The following is a 15,528-nucleotide window of genomic DNA, read 5'->3' as shown; positions in this document are numbered from 1 at the left end:
AATGGGACAAGGTGAAGTGGCTGGAGTTGTAAGGCCTTGAATGGTGAGGTTAGTATTTGTGTCAAGAAGTTTGTGGTGACGAAGATCCACTTTTAGACCAAAATTGGCTAAAAAATCGGCACCAAGGGTTGGACGAGGCATGTCAGCAAGAATGAATACCCATGGAAAAATACGGCGTAAACCAAAATCTAAAGTGACTGACTTTTGTCCATAAGTGGCAATAGGTGTATGATTGACAGCTTGAAGAGTGATCTTTGATGGAAATTTACGCTGTTGTGAAGAAGGTGGAAGGACACTAACTTCAGCACCTGTATCAACAAGAAAACGAGTACCAGTCTTTCGGTCAGTAACATAGAAAAGACGACTGTGAGCGGAGGAACCAGACGAAGAGGCCGCCTCTAATCGCTGGTGGGACCGTTTCCCAAAGACGATGAGCGAAAAGAACATGGTGACTGACATTTTCTTGCATTAACACCAAAACGCCAATGGTACCAACATTCAGAATTAGGGTGGCGAGATCGAATTGAACTGCGAGAGGGGCGACGAGAACCAGATGAAAAACTGGAGCGACGATAAGGAGAACGACCACGAGAGGAAACTTGAGATTGTAAAGCCTTCACAGCAATGGTTAGCTGAGAAATTTGCTCTTGTAAATCGATTGTTGAAACTGAAGGTGTTGCTGTGGCAGAAAGGGGGGACAGCAAAGGTGACGATGAAGTAACGTCTAAAATCTTATCAGCAAGAGTGGCAAGTTGATCTAGTGAAATTGTATCAGCAGAGGAAACCAAGATGGGTTGAACATGAGTCGGTAAACGTTCGAGAAACAACTGACGAAGAATATGCTTCTCGAGCTCTGCATTGCCTAAAAGCTGTCGCATTTTGCGAAGAAGTTGGGTGGGTTTTCGATCACCGAGCTCCTCTGCTACTAGCAACTGATGAAGACGTTTTCGCTCCGAAACAGACGTACGCTTGATAAGCTCAGACTTGAGGTAGTCATACTGTCATCATTGTTTAAATTCCAAAGCTCAATTTTTTATTGGTGAATTTTTATCTTTTTCTCAATAAGCCCCACTCTCTAATGGGGCCAAAAATATGATAGAATACGGTAAACAAGAGTGGCTATGGAAGCAAGGAATGTATTGTACAAAATGAGGCAATGTATTTCATGAAAATTTAGAAAATGTTTTACGAAATTCGTTACACTGGTTTAAAGCTATCTTTTGTCGTAAAATATCCTAATCAACACATTTGGAGAATATCTTTACGATAGAGAAAAATATTTGTGCGAGTGCAAGCTATATCGATCAACAAAAACTACCAACTCTTACAAAAAACGTAGTCTCTAATCAAAACGAGGCTATAACAAAATGGAGTCAGGGGGTCTAAGCTATAATTCAGTACACTCCCCCAAATCAAGTGTCTTTACTCTTGATTTAATGACTGTGCATGTACTTTCAATAATTTGTCAGCTGCAAAAGCTGCTACTCTTCTTGGCTTGACTTCTTTTGCCTGAATTTGCTCTTTCTGAGTATATTGCTCTTCTACTTGTGCTTTTATCTCTAAGGGGCATATTCCTTGAAGTGGTCTTTCCATTACAATCTTCCGCCCTTGAGATACCGCATCTAATCTTACTGCTCGAACTACATCATCTCTTCCTTTTATGTAACTGGAGATTTTGGCTAACTTCCAGAAACGTCGTTCAATGGTAGTGTCTATGATCAATACCAAAATTCCAAGCTCTGGTAATGCTTCTCCTCCTTTAGTCGTGCGATGATATTCGCGAAGACCTAAAAGATACTCCTTTGACCATCTATTGCATATATGCTTTGCTTAGCTCTCAAGAACTTCTTTCTCTTGTTCACGTTCTTGTCATCAAAATCTGCATCGTTGTCATGCTTGACATCTCCTATATGATTTGGAGTGAGGGGCTCTTCCTCTAAATCTGATGTTTGATAGGTAAGTGGTCAATTATTTATCATTCCTTCAACTTCAATCAACATGTTTTTCAGCTCTCTAAAGGTTAGTTTTGCCTTTCCCATGGTCTTGAATAATGTCTTGTCTTGGTTATTCCAACTAATCTTTCAAAGAAGCCGCCTTGCCACGGTGCCTTAGCTACATTGAAATGCCAATCAATGCGGTTGGCCAACAAAAATTCTTGCAATTCTTGCTCTACACATATCTTCTTCAAGTGCTTTGCAGTGGCAAGGAATGTTTTTGCATTGTCACTTATTACTGTAGCAAGTGCTCCACGTCTGCTGATGAATCTTCGAAACATTCCTCTAAATTCATTGGCTGTCATATCTTCTGTGAGCTCTAAGTGTACTGCACGGGTTATGCCGCATGTGAATAGTGCAACATATGCCTTCTCTTCATTCTTCAAATATATAGGTCCTGCAAAGTCAACTCCGGTTGTACTAAACGGGTTGCCTCGAACCACCCTCTCTGCTGGTAGCTGTCCAGATTGAGGTGGTGCACATGTCTTTGCATTTCGCTTATTGCAAACCATACATTGACGTAATTGTTGCTTTACAGCCTGGCGTCCCTTTAAGACCCAAAACTTGCTTCTGACTTCCGCTAATGTTGTATTTACTCCCCCGTGTCGTGTACGCTTGTGACACTCTGAAATTAGCAAACTTGTAAATCTGCTATCCTGGGGTAACAGTATTGGAAACTTGCTTTCAACTGGTAGTGTTGTGTTTTGAAGACGTCCTTGGCAGTGTAAGATTCCATTGATTTCTATCACTGCAAGCTGTGTCTTTATTTGAGAGTAACTATTTCTTCCTTTCACCATCACTTGTGTATCTTTTATCCACAATTCTTTTGCCTCCTGAATCTCTTCTACACGCAACATTTGAGTATCTGGCCTTTTCTTCTCCTTGAGGCAACTTTTAAACCTAAGCACAAGAGCTGTAACTCTCAACAGTTTGCCATATGAGCCATAGTTTTCCGCAGGCACTAAATTGTTGATTGACAGACTTGGTTCTTCTTCAGCAATTGGAAGTGTACACTGTCTTTCTTCAGCCTTGCTTTCAACTGTTTCGATCAGGTGAGGCTGGTGGGGATAATTTCCATCCACTATGAACTCTGGTCCATTCCACCAAAGCTTGCTTTGCTCTTATTGCTGGGCAGACAATCCTCTTGTGCCCAAATCTGCAGAATTCTCAGCTGTGGGCACATATTTTAAATTTACATCTGTTGTCAATGCTTGTATCTCATCAACTCTTCGCTGGACGAACTGTCTGTATTGACCTCGATTCTCTAGCCAATGTAGCACTGTGCTGCTGTCAGACCACAGAAGTAACTCTTCTAGCTCCCAGTTCTTTAGAGTTTCTCTGACTGTTTTCAACAAACGTGCTGCGATCCTTGCTGCTGTTAGTTCCAACCTGAGTATTGTCATCTATTTCCTTATTGGAGGTAACCTTGTCTTTGCAGTAACAAGGTGTGCACTTGACTGGTTTTCATTGTGTCATACAAGGTATACAGCAGTACAATATGCAGCCTTGCTTGCATCACCGAAAACATGAATTGAAATCTTCCTTGGTCCACCGATTGCTGGCATAATGCTTCGGGGAATCTTGAGTTCAGTCAACCTTGAAACAGCTTGCATCCATTTCTTCCATCTCATTTCAATCTCTGGGCTTACTGGCTCATCCCAATCCTTGTTTTCCTTGCAGATATCTTGGAATATCAGTTCTGCAGTAACTGCAACTGGGCCCACAATACCCAGTGGGTCATATACCTTTGACAGTCTGCTTAGAACTTCTCTCTCCGTCACTTTACCATTCTTCACATTTAGCGCTGCTTCCATACTAATTCCTAGTGTGTCCTCTTCTGGATTCCATTTTAATCCTAAAATTTTACTTTGTGAATCTTTGGTACCTAGGCTTTCCTTTGCATACGTCCCGGTAGTTGAATCTTTTTGAACACTTTTATCCTCTATGTGCCTTCTGACCTCCACATGGTTGGTCTTCCACTTATGGAGTTGAAAACCTCCTTTTCTCATAATCTCTGTAATTTTATCTTTCAACTCTATGGCTTGCGTACTGTCAGCAGCTCCACTCACAAGGTCATCACAATACATGTTTGGTAAGACATTTTGGACAACTGCTGGTTCTTCTTCTTCGTACTTCTTGAGGTGCCTTTGCAATGTTGCATTTAACAAATATGGACTTGGTCCACTTCCAAAAATGACTCTAGTAAACCAGTAATCTTTAACCACAGGTTTCTCATTTGTGACATCTTCCACCCACAGGAATCTCATACTGTCTCTGTCCTTCTCATTAACTAGAATCTGATGGAATGCACTCTTGATGTCACCAACAAGCACCACTGGAAACATCCGGAACCTCAACAACACATGATGTAGCATAGGTAGCAATGATGGTCCTGTGTATAAACACTCATTCAAACTCTGTCTCCTTTTCTTTCTTTTGCTGACCCGTCGTACACAACACGGACTTTTGTGCTCTCCGCATTCTCATGTATTACTGGATGGTGTGGTAGGAAATGGATTCTTTCTCCTGTAGGATGATCTGGTACTTCCTCAATTATACCCTGTTCTATCTGATCTTTAATGACATCATCATATTTCTTTAATATTTTCGGTTCCTTCTTTAATCTTCTGAGTTGCGCATTTAGCCGCCTTTCACAAAGATTTCTGTTTGTTTGCAAATTGACTCTATCTGATTTCCATGGCAACTGCACACTGTATCTCTCTCCATTGAAAGTTACTGTATCTTCAAATTTCTCTTCCACTGAGTTTTCTTCCCTGATCCCTACTGTCTCCAAATCCCACAGTTTGGCTATCTGATTGCTCAGATTTTCCTTATCAGTTGTCAACAGCAGTGAACTTGAACAACTTTGATCCTCTGCTGAGTTTGTTGGTCCCATTAGAGTCCAACCCAGTGTTGTTTCTTCTGCAACAGGATCACCAGCATTTCCCCATTTCATGTTTCCTGTTTTCAGCTTGCAAAGGTCTTCCAATCCAATGATGACATCAATTTCAAGTTCTCTTTCACTTGAAATATCTGAAAATTCCTTTTTCTTCAAATGGTTGAACTTTTTCTTTAAAATCTGGGGCTTCACATTCTTGACAGATGTCAGCTTGCTGAGTGTGGACACCTCAGTTTCAAATTTCAGCTTTTCTGTCATGTCTTTTACTTCTATCTTGTACACTGAGCAGATATGTTGCCTTTCTCCATGCACAGTGTCCAGAACCTTTCTTTCCTGTCTTAATGGCTTGGATTTCAGCAAATTGGCCGTTTTCTGCAACATGTATGTATTATAACACCCTGTATCCAACAGACATCTGCAAATAATACTTGGCTTTCCCTTGACATTCACTTTGGCTAACACAGTTTGATATGCTATTCCACCAAGTGTAACAACATGCATATTTGGAACACTCTCTTCTTTTTCACATATCACAGGGTGATGCTCCCCTTCATTGCACTTGCTGCAAGGCTTCTTGTTGTAGCAATCTTTGACGCGGTGACCTTTCTTCAAGCAGCAAAAACATCTCTTATACCTCATCAATATTGACTTCCTCTTCTTTACTTCAGTGACAACGGAACAGTCAGCACTACTGTGCTCTCCAAGACAGAAAGCACAGGTTGCATTTGGTGAAATAGCAAAGGCTTTCCCTTTGTTAGGATTCCTTTTTTCTCTTGAATTCTGCACTCTTGATGTTGCTTCATCCATACCTCTGAACAGGAGTTCCTCTCTGAGCTTGTTCAAAAATTCACTCATGGTCCACTCATGGTCTCCAGACATTGTTCTTCTGATGGAAAGTTCAACATCTCTTGGTATCTTCTTCATTAAATCTGGTACAATAACTAAAGAATACTGTTCTTCAGAGGTACCTAATACAGATAATGCTTTTACATGCATATCAACAAGTTCAAACAACTTTTTTAATCCATCTAAATTTTTAGAATAAGCTACAGCAACAACAGCCTTTAATGCAGACATGTGAGATCCCTTCAATAAATTAGCTTTACCATATTTCTCTTTTAAAATCTCAACTGCAGGCGCATAATTGTCCCCAGTAGTTCGCAAATCGGCAATCGCATGACAAGCAGTACCCTTAAGAGAAGCCTTTAGGTAAGACATCTTGTCAACATCACACAATGAAGAATTCAAATGAATATTCCTTTCAAAAGAGTCCCAAAATTCCATCCAATTCATCATATTCCCATCAAATGACTTCAATTTAAGTCTTGGCAACCTTAATTTACTGCTCAAATTTTCACCAGTATTTTTTCTTCCCATACTTGGTGAATACTGAGGTTGCCAGGGAGGTTGTGGGAAATAATTTTGCATATAGGGGTTAAAAGGTTGCCCTAAAGGTTGGTACATAGAATATTGTCTTTCAAACCCCCCAACAGGATACTGGCTGTGTCCTTGTTCATTTCCAAAACTTCCTTCATGGGGTGAATTCACTGAGAAAAGTGAACTAGTAGTAGTAGGCTTACCAGCTGCTTCTTCTTTGAACATTTGTTAAGTAACATACCTATTTTTGCATCATATGAACGACTTGTTGTGTACTCTCTTAACAACTCTGACTTAAAATTCAATTTCTTCATTATCTCTTGAATATCCTTCGACACTGATTTTATATCCATCAACATTGGCTCTACAATCAGCTTTAACTCAATTATTCTTGATTCGATTTGTTCATCAATACCACCATCAATTTCTGAGATATCCTTAAACTCCATAACAAAATCTTTCATTGCCACCATTATCAGTTCCCGATCTCCAATAAGAACTTCTAACTGATTCTTTCAACTATCTTCTGGTCTATCAATACCAAAACTATTCATTTCTTGTGACGATTCATCGCCTCCTACACCAGCGCCAGTTTCTTCGTCTTTATCGCCGGTTGATCCCATTGCTTTTAGCACTCTACTTCTCAAAATCATAACACGGACATCCAATGTCCCGTCGGAGGTGCCACTGTGTCGTAAAATATCCTAATCAACACATTCGGAGAATATCTTTACAATAGAGAAAAACATTTGTGCGAATGCAAGCTATATCAATCAACAAAAACTATCAACTCTTACAAAAAACGTAGTCTCTAATCAAAACAAGGCTATAACAAAATGGAGTCAGGGGGTCTAAGCTATAATTCAGTACACTTTTGCAGCTTGGAATTATGTTCTTAAAAAATGAATTTGCTTCTCTTTCATTTTATATACTATGTTAAAGATTTTGTTGATGTTCCAAGAACCTTGACAGGCATTCACACGCCTCTTTGAACTATTCTTCCTTTAGAAAAATCACAAGGGGGTCTGCGATGCCATTACTCGCGTAAAAAACAAAGCGAATATCTGAACACATCAATTCACGCTTTGTCGTAGTATCACATTAACCTCAAAGCAGACAACATTGATTCATGTTTGCGAAACTCAAATCAGCTAATAACATGGCTAATAAAAGGCAACCTGGCATGTCACCCTATTTCTCAACCAGATGCATATAATATTTTCTGATATCTTGCAATTTTTCACAAAGATGTATGTTACCACTTACCTGATAGATAGGTATCTTAGGCCGTAGCTTGGCTACACTTCCGGAAAAGAGCTGTGAATCAGTGAACGAGTCAGCGCTATTGTCGTCCTAGTAAAAACGCGAAAATATCTGCAACGCCCCTTCTCTATCATTTCTTTGACCAGGCTTTTCCTTTGCTATGAATATTAAAGCAACTTTTCTGTTCATGCATCCCGTAATACCAACGAGAGTTGCTGCAAATCCCAAAAACATACGTATGCCAGTTCCCTATCCATCAATTTCCCCGAACTTTTATCGGCTATTTTATCTTGACCGGTGTGATACTAAAATCTGCGTGGCAACCAAATCTGCGTGGGCCCACTCCAAATCTTTTTTTGCGTCTGGATCATCTAATTTGCATAACAGAGGCCGCTCTGCATGCAGCCCATGCGAAAGCTATTTTGGCGCCTGTACCTTGCATAATTTCATAAAATCTTACAACAGAGGTTCTCTTCAAAAAAGCTCTCGCCCTGGATTAAATTTTTTTTCAATCCCCCAAAGGTTTTTAATCGAGAAAGAAAAGAAAGATACAACATTTTAGTCCAAGATTGATAGCACATACATTCGGCCACAAATTAGTAAAATAAACTAACCAGATAAAATAATTTTGGAAATCAATATTTTGGAAAATAACATCTCTTTGTGCGTTGTTAATACTATGATTTGATTTGATTTCTTAGGGAGAGTAATTAAGTATAGACCTCACGGAGAAAAATGCTGATATACACTTTTTCTAAATTATAATTTTATTTCAAAAAATTTATAAAAGGCATCTCTAAGGTCCTCAAATTTGATTCCGACTTCTAAAATGGCTGCAAGGGGGAGCAGGAGCAGTTTTGTCCCAGGTTCTCAAGGTCTGTTATCATGGACACTGGAAGTGGAACGACTTAAGAGCAAGGGAACAAGCTTGAGTAAAGGGTCTTTGAAAATAATTTTCAGCTTCTACTCATTCCTCCTACTAACTACTAACTGACATTTTATTTCAATCTTCTGTTCGTATCTTGAAATTTGGCTAACTTTGGCATAAGGATTTATTTTACAAGATTTGAGAAATGTCGTCATGAATTGAGCACTGCAATCAGAATTTCAACGGAATCTCTCTGATTTTTACAATGGGGCGGTTCCAAGGATACTTTAATCAAATGGGCACGCTGGCCCCTCTTACCCCTCCTATCAAAAGGCAACAGGGGCGGTTGACCCTCACGCCCCATTCTCCGGCGTCCCTGTTTGTAATGTTTCATAATGTAATTCTTTTTTAAGAAAGGAATCAACAAACATAACAAATGCAAAGGTAAATCTTTTAAACAATTGCAAGAAAATTACTGTAAAAAAATTCTGAAATGTATCCTAAGCTAAACTAAAGACTGGTGTCTTATTAAGTAATAAATTTCAAATTGAATCAGGATTTGTTAAAAGAAACAAAATTACGCCTGAAAATGTAAAAGGTTTAAAATAAATAAATAAATGCAAGCTAAGCTTAAAGGCGTGGTCGCGATGGCCCCTGCCATTGAATAAGCCCCTAATCGTATTATGCGGATTCTTATCCATGATAAATTGAACATATTTGGAGAAATGAAGGTAAATAAATAAAAAGAAATTCCAAAATGCTTTTGACATTGATATAAACATCGATTTTTTAGAAATGTTCAATTCTCATAGTGAATTGAAAAACTAAAAGAGCCTTTGATAATGGGCTAATTTATTTAAATTTTCAGATGATTCTTTTTTTCCCACCCTTGTTTAAGCCCTTCTCTTCAATTTGCTCTTACTATAATTAACAAACTACCAAAAGAGGGAGGGGCCAGTTTAAAGATTTACATAATAAAATTAAACAAATACTACTAGGTAGAAGTTGCTCAAAAAAATTACCTTCCAACTATCATTAAAAAATGGTAATATTAAGGTGTAGTAATAACCACTTTGTGCAGTATTGTACACTGGTACCAGAGCAACATAAATTCGAGCGCGGAAATTAGAAGATACGAGTGTATAAGCGGAGGACGTTCCTTAAAATGGGTCTCTAGTTAAGCGCTCAAATTTTGTGGCTTTGGTACCCAGGGTAGCAGCATTGAGACGGTTTTGTGCAATGATTAAAACTGTTTTTAGTCTTAGTGGGCCACTTTACATCAGCGTAATGTCAAACGCAGCCTTATTGCACTTGGCACCACCACACAGTCTTACGCAGTGATACAGCTTGGATCATGTTTGTCATTATAGTAATGCGTCAAAAGAGAAGGGACAGGTCTCAGTACAGATATGGTGTATACACTTTTTGTTATAAGAATAAAGTCTATAAGAACATTGAGGCTAAAAATCTCTGAAATTTAAGAATAATCTAAGAAGAGCACAAGGCTCAAACTTCACCAAAAATTAAATTTTTTGTTTTTTTGAGTCTTTTGGAAAGCAAAACAAGTCTGTGTTTCACGCTGTCTTGAAATAGACGTATTTATGTCTTGAAAAGACGTATCTGGTCTTGAAGTCCTTAAAACTATAATGCAATCCGGTTATACCTTATTTCGCTTAAAATTAATTTAAGAATAATCTTAGGCTCATAATAAAAAATTAAAGAATATTGAAGCTCATCAAAAAATTAGGTATTCTTATGAAAGTGTATTGTTTCATATCTTTTTGTGCATACAAGGACAAAGAAACCATCACTAGAGTGGTGGACGCCTGCATTAAGGGGCATCCTAGCAAAGTTTCTATAAAATGCCAAACATATTGAAAAGATTGTTTTTACAAGCCCTGATATAGAGCAATAATTTCATAGATATGTTTTGGAATTGTTGTGAGCTATGCCGCCGAAAGGAGCTAGAAGCCCTGGGGATAGAGGGAAAGATTTTTGTTAAATTTTTGCTACCACGCGCTTTCGATTGTCTTAAAATACATTTCCGAACATTTATTGCAGTCATTTTCTTGCCATCGTTTAAAACGTTGTTCTTTTCTGGCGTACCTTTTTTTATCGCTTCTTTTGTAATTAGTATTTGATTTATTGCATTTTTGAAATGAAATGTTTTACTTTTTGAGGCCCCCGAAACCCTCAAAGGCGATTTCTCCTGTTTCCCTACTTGGTGGCCCTGGTTGCGAGTTGGTTGTTTTGATGTTTCTAAAAGCAGATTGCATGGAGAAATTTTAGAACATGGCTTCAAAAAGTCATTCCCTGCTCTCTTTGCTCAGTTCGTAAGGCACCTAAGCATTTCAAGTGTAATTTTTGGTTATGCATATAGCAGCAAAAATGGGGAAACAAAGTGCAGAGCATGTGCCCATTATGTATAGTAAGGGTGTGGAATGGAGACGGTTTGCACTAAAAGGTACAACAAAGAATACAATGTGAGTTAAGCAATCCCAATCTCGAAAACCTTTACACCTTTCTACGCTTAGAATGGGGATTTGCAACCATATACTTTGTAGCTCTTTGTCCTACTTTCTACTTTCTATGTAATTATGTGGATGATACTACTATCTTTCTTTGTGGATCCGATCTGCACGTAATATTAGAATCACTCGAAAGAAACGCTTGCTTGTTATCACAATGGTTTGAGGATAGTTACATGAAAATGAACGAAGAAAAATGACATCTTCTAATATTCGGAAAAAAGGTAAAGGGGTCTCTGTATAAATCTGATAAAAGAGAGTACCAAAGAGACACTTCTTAGAATAACCTTCGACAAAATGTTAAGCTTCCAATCCCTGCAAACCTCTGCAAAAAGGCCAGTCAAAAACTTCTTGCTGTAAATCGCATATCAACATTAATGGCTGCACCTCAACTAGTTCTAGCAATGAACTCCCTCATAATGTCTAATTTTAGTTATTGCCTACTTCTGTAGATGTTCTATGGTAGTAATTCAAATAATGAAATACCGTAAAAGCTCTATTAAGCCCCCGGGGGCTTATTTAATTTTCGAGGTCCTAGAGGGGGGCTTATTGGAGAGGGAGGGGGGCTAATATCAAAAAACAAGATCAAGGATACAATAATGATTTTTATTTTTCTGTAGCTTTCTGGTTTATGTCTAAAAACGAAAATGTATAACAGAACAGTGGCAGAAATCTAATCGTTAAATCATGGAATTCAATGAAATTTTGAGTCTTTCCTCATCTTCGTCTGAATAAATAATCAAATCAGCAATATCTTGCTGCAAAACATCATCATCTGGTATTGCTTTGAAAGAATCAATATCACTCTCAAACACATGAAATTAAAAAATTGGCAATATTACGACGAAATACATCATAAGCTATCACTAAATCATTGCACTTTACTCTGTAGTCTTTCTTGTATAGAAAATTGGGGGGGAGGGGCTTAATAGAGAGTGGGGGCTTATTTCAAATTTCTGCCTAAAAGATTGGTTTATTAGAAAGGGGGGCTAAATAGAGAGGGGGCTTAATAGAGCTTTTACGGTAAACAAGATTCATGAATGTGCTCTTCGAATCATATGCAAAGATAGCACTTCCAATTTTGATCAATTACTTACTATAACAGAAAGAGTCCTTATTTAATAAAACAGAATCAGTGTCTCTTCACCAGATAGATTTACAGCTATTCTTGGCTGGGATACATAAAACTGTCAATAACCTGAATCCGGTATTTATGGTGGATGTCTTTGTTACTAGAAACCTAAAATATGAATTTTGAGCAAACAGCAACGTTATTTTTCCCAGTGGAAGAACAGCACTGGTACAGAGAAGTGCAACAACACATGGTACTGAGACCATTAGATTTATTGACCAATAAATATGGCAAAAGCTGCCTACTGAAATTAAAGAGCACCAATCACTACAGATAAGATAGGCCACGCAGAAAAATTGAAACTTCACATTATCAATTTTTCTGCGTAGGCTCATTATTTTCGATTCTTGTCCAAAATATAGCAATTTTTCATCAAAAACGTTGATAATATGATAGTTCTCATCGATTTGAAGCATCAAGAACAGTGACAATTTGTAGACTTAGACAGGGGGGCAGATAAGGTAGGCCACGCAGATAAATTGAAACTTCACATTTCCAATTTTTCTGCGTGGGCTCATTATTTTCGATTCCTGTCCAAAATATAGCAACTTTTTATCAAAAACGTTGATAATATGGTAGTTCTCATCGATTTGAAGCATCAAGAACAGTGACCATTTGTAGACTTAGACAGGGGGGCAGATAAGGTAGGCCACGCAGATAAATTGAAACTTCACATTTCCAATTTTTCTGCGTGGGCTCATTATTTTCGATTCTTGTCCAAAATATAGCAACTTTTTATTAAAAACGTTGATAATACGATAGTTCTCATCGATTTGAAGCTTTAAGAACAGTGACAAGTTGTAGACTTAGACAGGGGGGCAGATAAGGTAGGCCACGCAGATAAATTGAAACTTCACATTTCCAATTTTTCTGCGTGGGCTCATTATTTTCGATTCTTGTCCAAAATATAGCAATTTTTCATCGAAAACGTTGATAATATGATAGTTCTCAGCGATTTGAAGCATTAAGAGCAGTGACAAGTTGTAGACTTAGACAGGGGGGCAGGTAAGGTAGGCAACGCAGATAAATTGAAATTTTACATTTCCAATTTTTCTGCGTGGGCTCATTATTTTCGATTCTTGTCCAAAATATAGCAATTTTTCATCAGAAACGTTGATAATATGATAGTTCTCATCGATTTGAAGCATTAAGAACAGTGACAACTTGTAGACTTAGACAGGGGGGCAGATAAGGTAGGCCACGCAGATAAATTGAAACTTCACATTTCCAATTTTTCTGCGTGGGCTCATTATTTTCGATTCTTGTCCAAAATATAGCAATTTTTCATCAAAAACGTTAAAAATATGGTAGTTCTCAGCGATTTGAAGCATTAAGAGCAGTGACAAGTTGTAGACTTAGACAGGGGCAGGTAAGGTAGGCCACGCAGATAAATTGAAACTTTACATTTCCAATTTTTCTGCGTGGGCTCATTATTTTCGATTCTTGTCCAAAATATAGCAATTTTTTATCAAAATCGTTGATAATACGATAGTTCTCATCGATTTGAAGCATTAAGAACAGTGACAACTTGTAGACTTAGACAGGGGGGCAGATAAGGTAGGCCACGCAGATAAATTGAAACTTCACATTTCCAATTTTTCTGCGTGGGCTCATTATTTTCGATTCTTGTCCAAAATATAGCAACTTTTTATCAAAAACTTTTTAACAAAAACATCGAAAATAATGAGCCAACGCAGAAAAATTGGAAATGTGAAGTTTCAATTTATCTGCGTGGCCTACCTCATCTGCCCCTTGTCTAAGTCTACAACTTGTCACTGTTTTTAATGCTTCAAATCGATGAGAACTATCCTATTATCAACGTTTTTGGTAAAAAATTGCTATATTTTGGACAAGAATCGAAAAAAATGAGCCCACGCAGAAAAAAATGGTTGCCACGCAGATTTTAGTATCACACCGGTGCTCAGATGACGTTGAGCACCAGTGAAAAAGCAAATTATTGAATAATGCTGGATCTGAGCACCGGATAGAAAAGAGTTGATTGGCTAGCTCCGTTCGTGAAAATTCTAATTTACGAACCCACCGGTGCTCGGAATAGCATGGAATAATGGGATTTCATTGGAGGATAATTTTGTCATCCGCAATCTCATTGGTCAGAACTTGCATTCTACCAGAATTTCGTTCCGGTGAATATACCACAATTGTAAACATTCACGCGATAGAAGAAAATTTTTTGGATTAAGGGATATTTTTCATGCAAAATAGATGAAAAGATCGAATCAGTAGAAATCTTTAGCTTTTTTCGGAAACACGCACAGAAACAGGTACAAGAAACAGTACTTTGAAAATCAGACCGCTGCTCAAGCACCCTGGATCCGCCACTGGCGAAAGTATAGACGGAAAGTAAATTGTATTTGATGCAAGAAGGAAATTAACACAGGGTATGCCCCCCCCCCAATTTTTTGCAAAACAAGAGAGCTTTTATCAAAATATTTATTTCAAAATTTGAAGCGCCCCCCCCTACTGTCCATTCTGCGAAGGAGCCCACGGAACAGTGACAATTTTAGAAGCCTCATAAATCAAATCATGAAGGATATGCCATCTCGGAATACGTCTTTGAGAAAAATCAAGCAACATTTCTTTTCCAAATGTATAAAACTTTCATCATACATTCATAAGGAGTTTAGTCCCGAAATTCTCTCAAGGTTTTATGGTCCAAAAGTATTGCACCCTTCGCCAAAAAATGGCCGTACAGCCCCAAAGTATTTCAACTAAAAAAGTTCAAATAGCTGTAACAAGTAACAGAAAGTTTTACGCCGATAGTTCAAGTGGGAAATATTAGAAAATTTATCAAGTAATTATAAGTCAGATATGAATAGCAAAAAACTTTCGAGTTTCTTCTATTTCTGAAAAATATCTTTGATTACGAAAACACGAAAATTGAGCTTTGATGAAAGGTGTACCTGTAAAATATTTCCAATAAAAAAGCTTTTCTTTGCACAAGCTTAATTAAGGGATTTTGTTATGGTGGATTCAGAGATAGTTACTTTGTGCTTGGTTGTCTAAAAATGTTTAAATTCCTTACGGAGCAGTCGAAAGTTGAAAATAAAACTTAGAAATGACAAAGATATGAGACGTAATTTTCTTCTTTACAATTTGGAACACTGCAAGAAAACAAGGCTGGATTTTACTTGTCAAATTATACCATTGTTCCTGGAACCATTGCAGTTTTTTCTAATTTTAGATAATTCTATCTCGTTTACCAGTTCATGTTTAGCTTTGAGCAACTTAAATTTGACCCTGAGGCTGTCAAATTGCTACATTTATGTTCCTCTGGCTCAAGCCTTGTTGGATTTTGTGATTTGTAAAAGCTTTACCACCAAGCTGCACTCCGACACCACCTAAAAGAAATTGATTCCCAACAATGGCGCTCATCCTGGTACTCGTTTTAGATCTATTGGCCACAGAAGACACTTACTTGTCAGGTAGATAAGTATTTTCATACATGT

The 15,528-nt window shown here is 37.9% G+C and overlaps 3 protein-coding genes across 3 annotated transcripts; all 3 read right to left on the bottom strand.

The window, feature by feature from the left end:
* Positions 1-1,422: 1,422 nt before the first annotated feature.
* LOC135683474 (uncharacterized) lies at positions 1,423-3,397 on the bottom strand. Its single transcript, XM_089108589.1, has 3 exons — positions 3,191-3,397; positions 2,031-3,052; positions 1,423-1,810 (listed from the first exon to the last, which is right to left on the bottom strand). Exons 1-3 carry the CDS (start codon positions 3,395-3,397, stop codon positions 1,423-1,425), a joined length of 1,617 nt encoding a protein of 538 aa, XP_088964715.1.
* A 69-nt stretch (positions 3,398-3,466) lies between these two features.
* On the bottom strand, positions 3,467-4,339 carry LOC148960168 (uncharacterized). The gene has a single exon (XM_089108588.1). It carries the CDS (start codon positions 4,337-4,339, stop codon positions 3,467-3,469), a length of 873 nt encoding a protein of 290 aa, XP_088964714.1.
* A 65-nt stretch (positions 4,340-4,404) lies between these two features.
* On the bottom strand, positions 4,405-6,743 carry LOC148960167 (uncharacterized). The gene is made up of 3 exons (XM_089108587.1): positions 6,474-6,743; positions 5,161-6,096; positions 4,405-5,043 (listed from the first exon to the last, which is right to left on the bottom strand). The coding sequence occupies exons 1-3, from the start codon at positions 6,741-6,743 to the stop codon at positions 4,405-4,407; spliced, it is 1,845 nt and encodes a 614-aa protein (XP_088964713.1).
* Between the last annotated feature and the right edge of the window lie 8,785 nt (positions 6,744-15,528).

Source organism: Rhopilema esculentum, chromosome 5 (genome assembly GCF_057945365.1).
Source record: "Rhopilema esculentum isolate cy_ngs chromosome 5, ASM5794536v1, whole genome shotgun sequence".
NCBI classification, from domain to species: domain Eukaryota; kingdom Metazoa; phylum Cnidaria; class Scyphozoa; order Rhizostomeae; family Rhizostomatidae; genus Rhopilema; species Rhopilema esculentum.
Note: the sequence above shows the minus strand (reverse complement) of the source record. Positions and strands in the feature narration are given on the sequence as shown.

Coding starts and splice junctions, on each gene's coding strand:
- LOC135683474 (XM_089108589.1), bottom strand. CDS start 3,397: ATGACAATACTCAGGTTGGAACTAACAGCAGCAAGGATCGCAGCACGT. Junction 3,053..3,190: donor TACAAGCATTGACAACAGAT/GTAAATTTAAAA, acceptor TATCCCCACCAG/CCTCACCTGATCGAAACAGT. Junction 1,811..2,030: donor TATTCAAGACCATGGGAAAG/GCAAAACTAACC, acceptor TATATGCAATAG/ATGGTCAAAGGAGTATCTTT.
- LOC148960168 (XM_089108588.1), bottom strand. CDS start 4,339: ATGTTTCCAGTGGTGCTTGTTGGTGACATCAAGAGTGCATTCCATCAG.
- LOC148960167 (XM_089108587.1), bottom strand. CDS start 6,743: ATGGTGGCAATGAAAGATTTTGTTATGGAGTTTAAGGATATCTCAGAA. Junction 6,097..6,473: donor GTTCAAAGAAGAAGCAGCTG/GTAAGCCTACTA, acceptor TCTTACCTAAAG/GCTTCTCTTAAGGGTACTGC. Junction 5,044..5,160: donor GCTCAGTGTACAAGATAGAA/GTAAAAGACATG, acceptor AACCATTTGAAG/AAAAAGGAATTTTCAGATAT.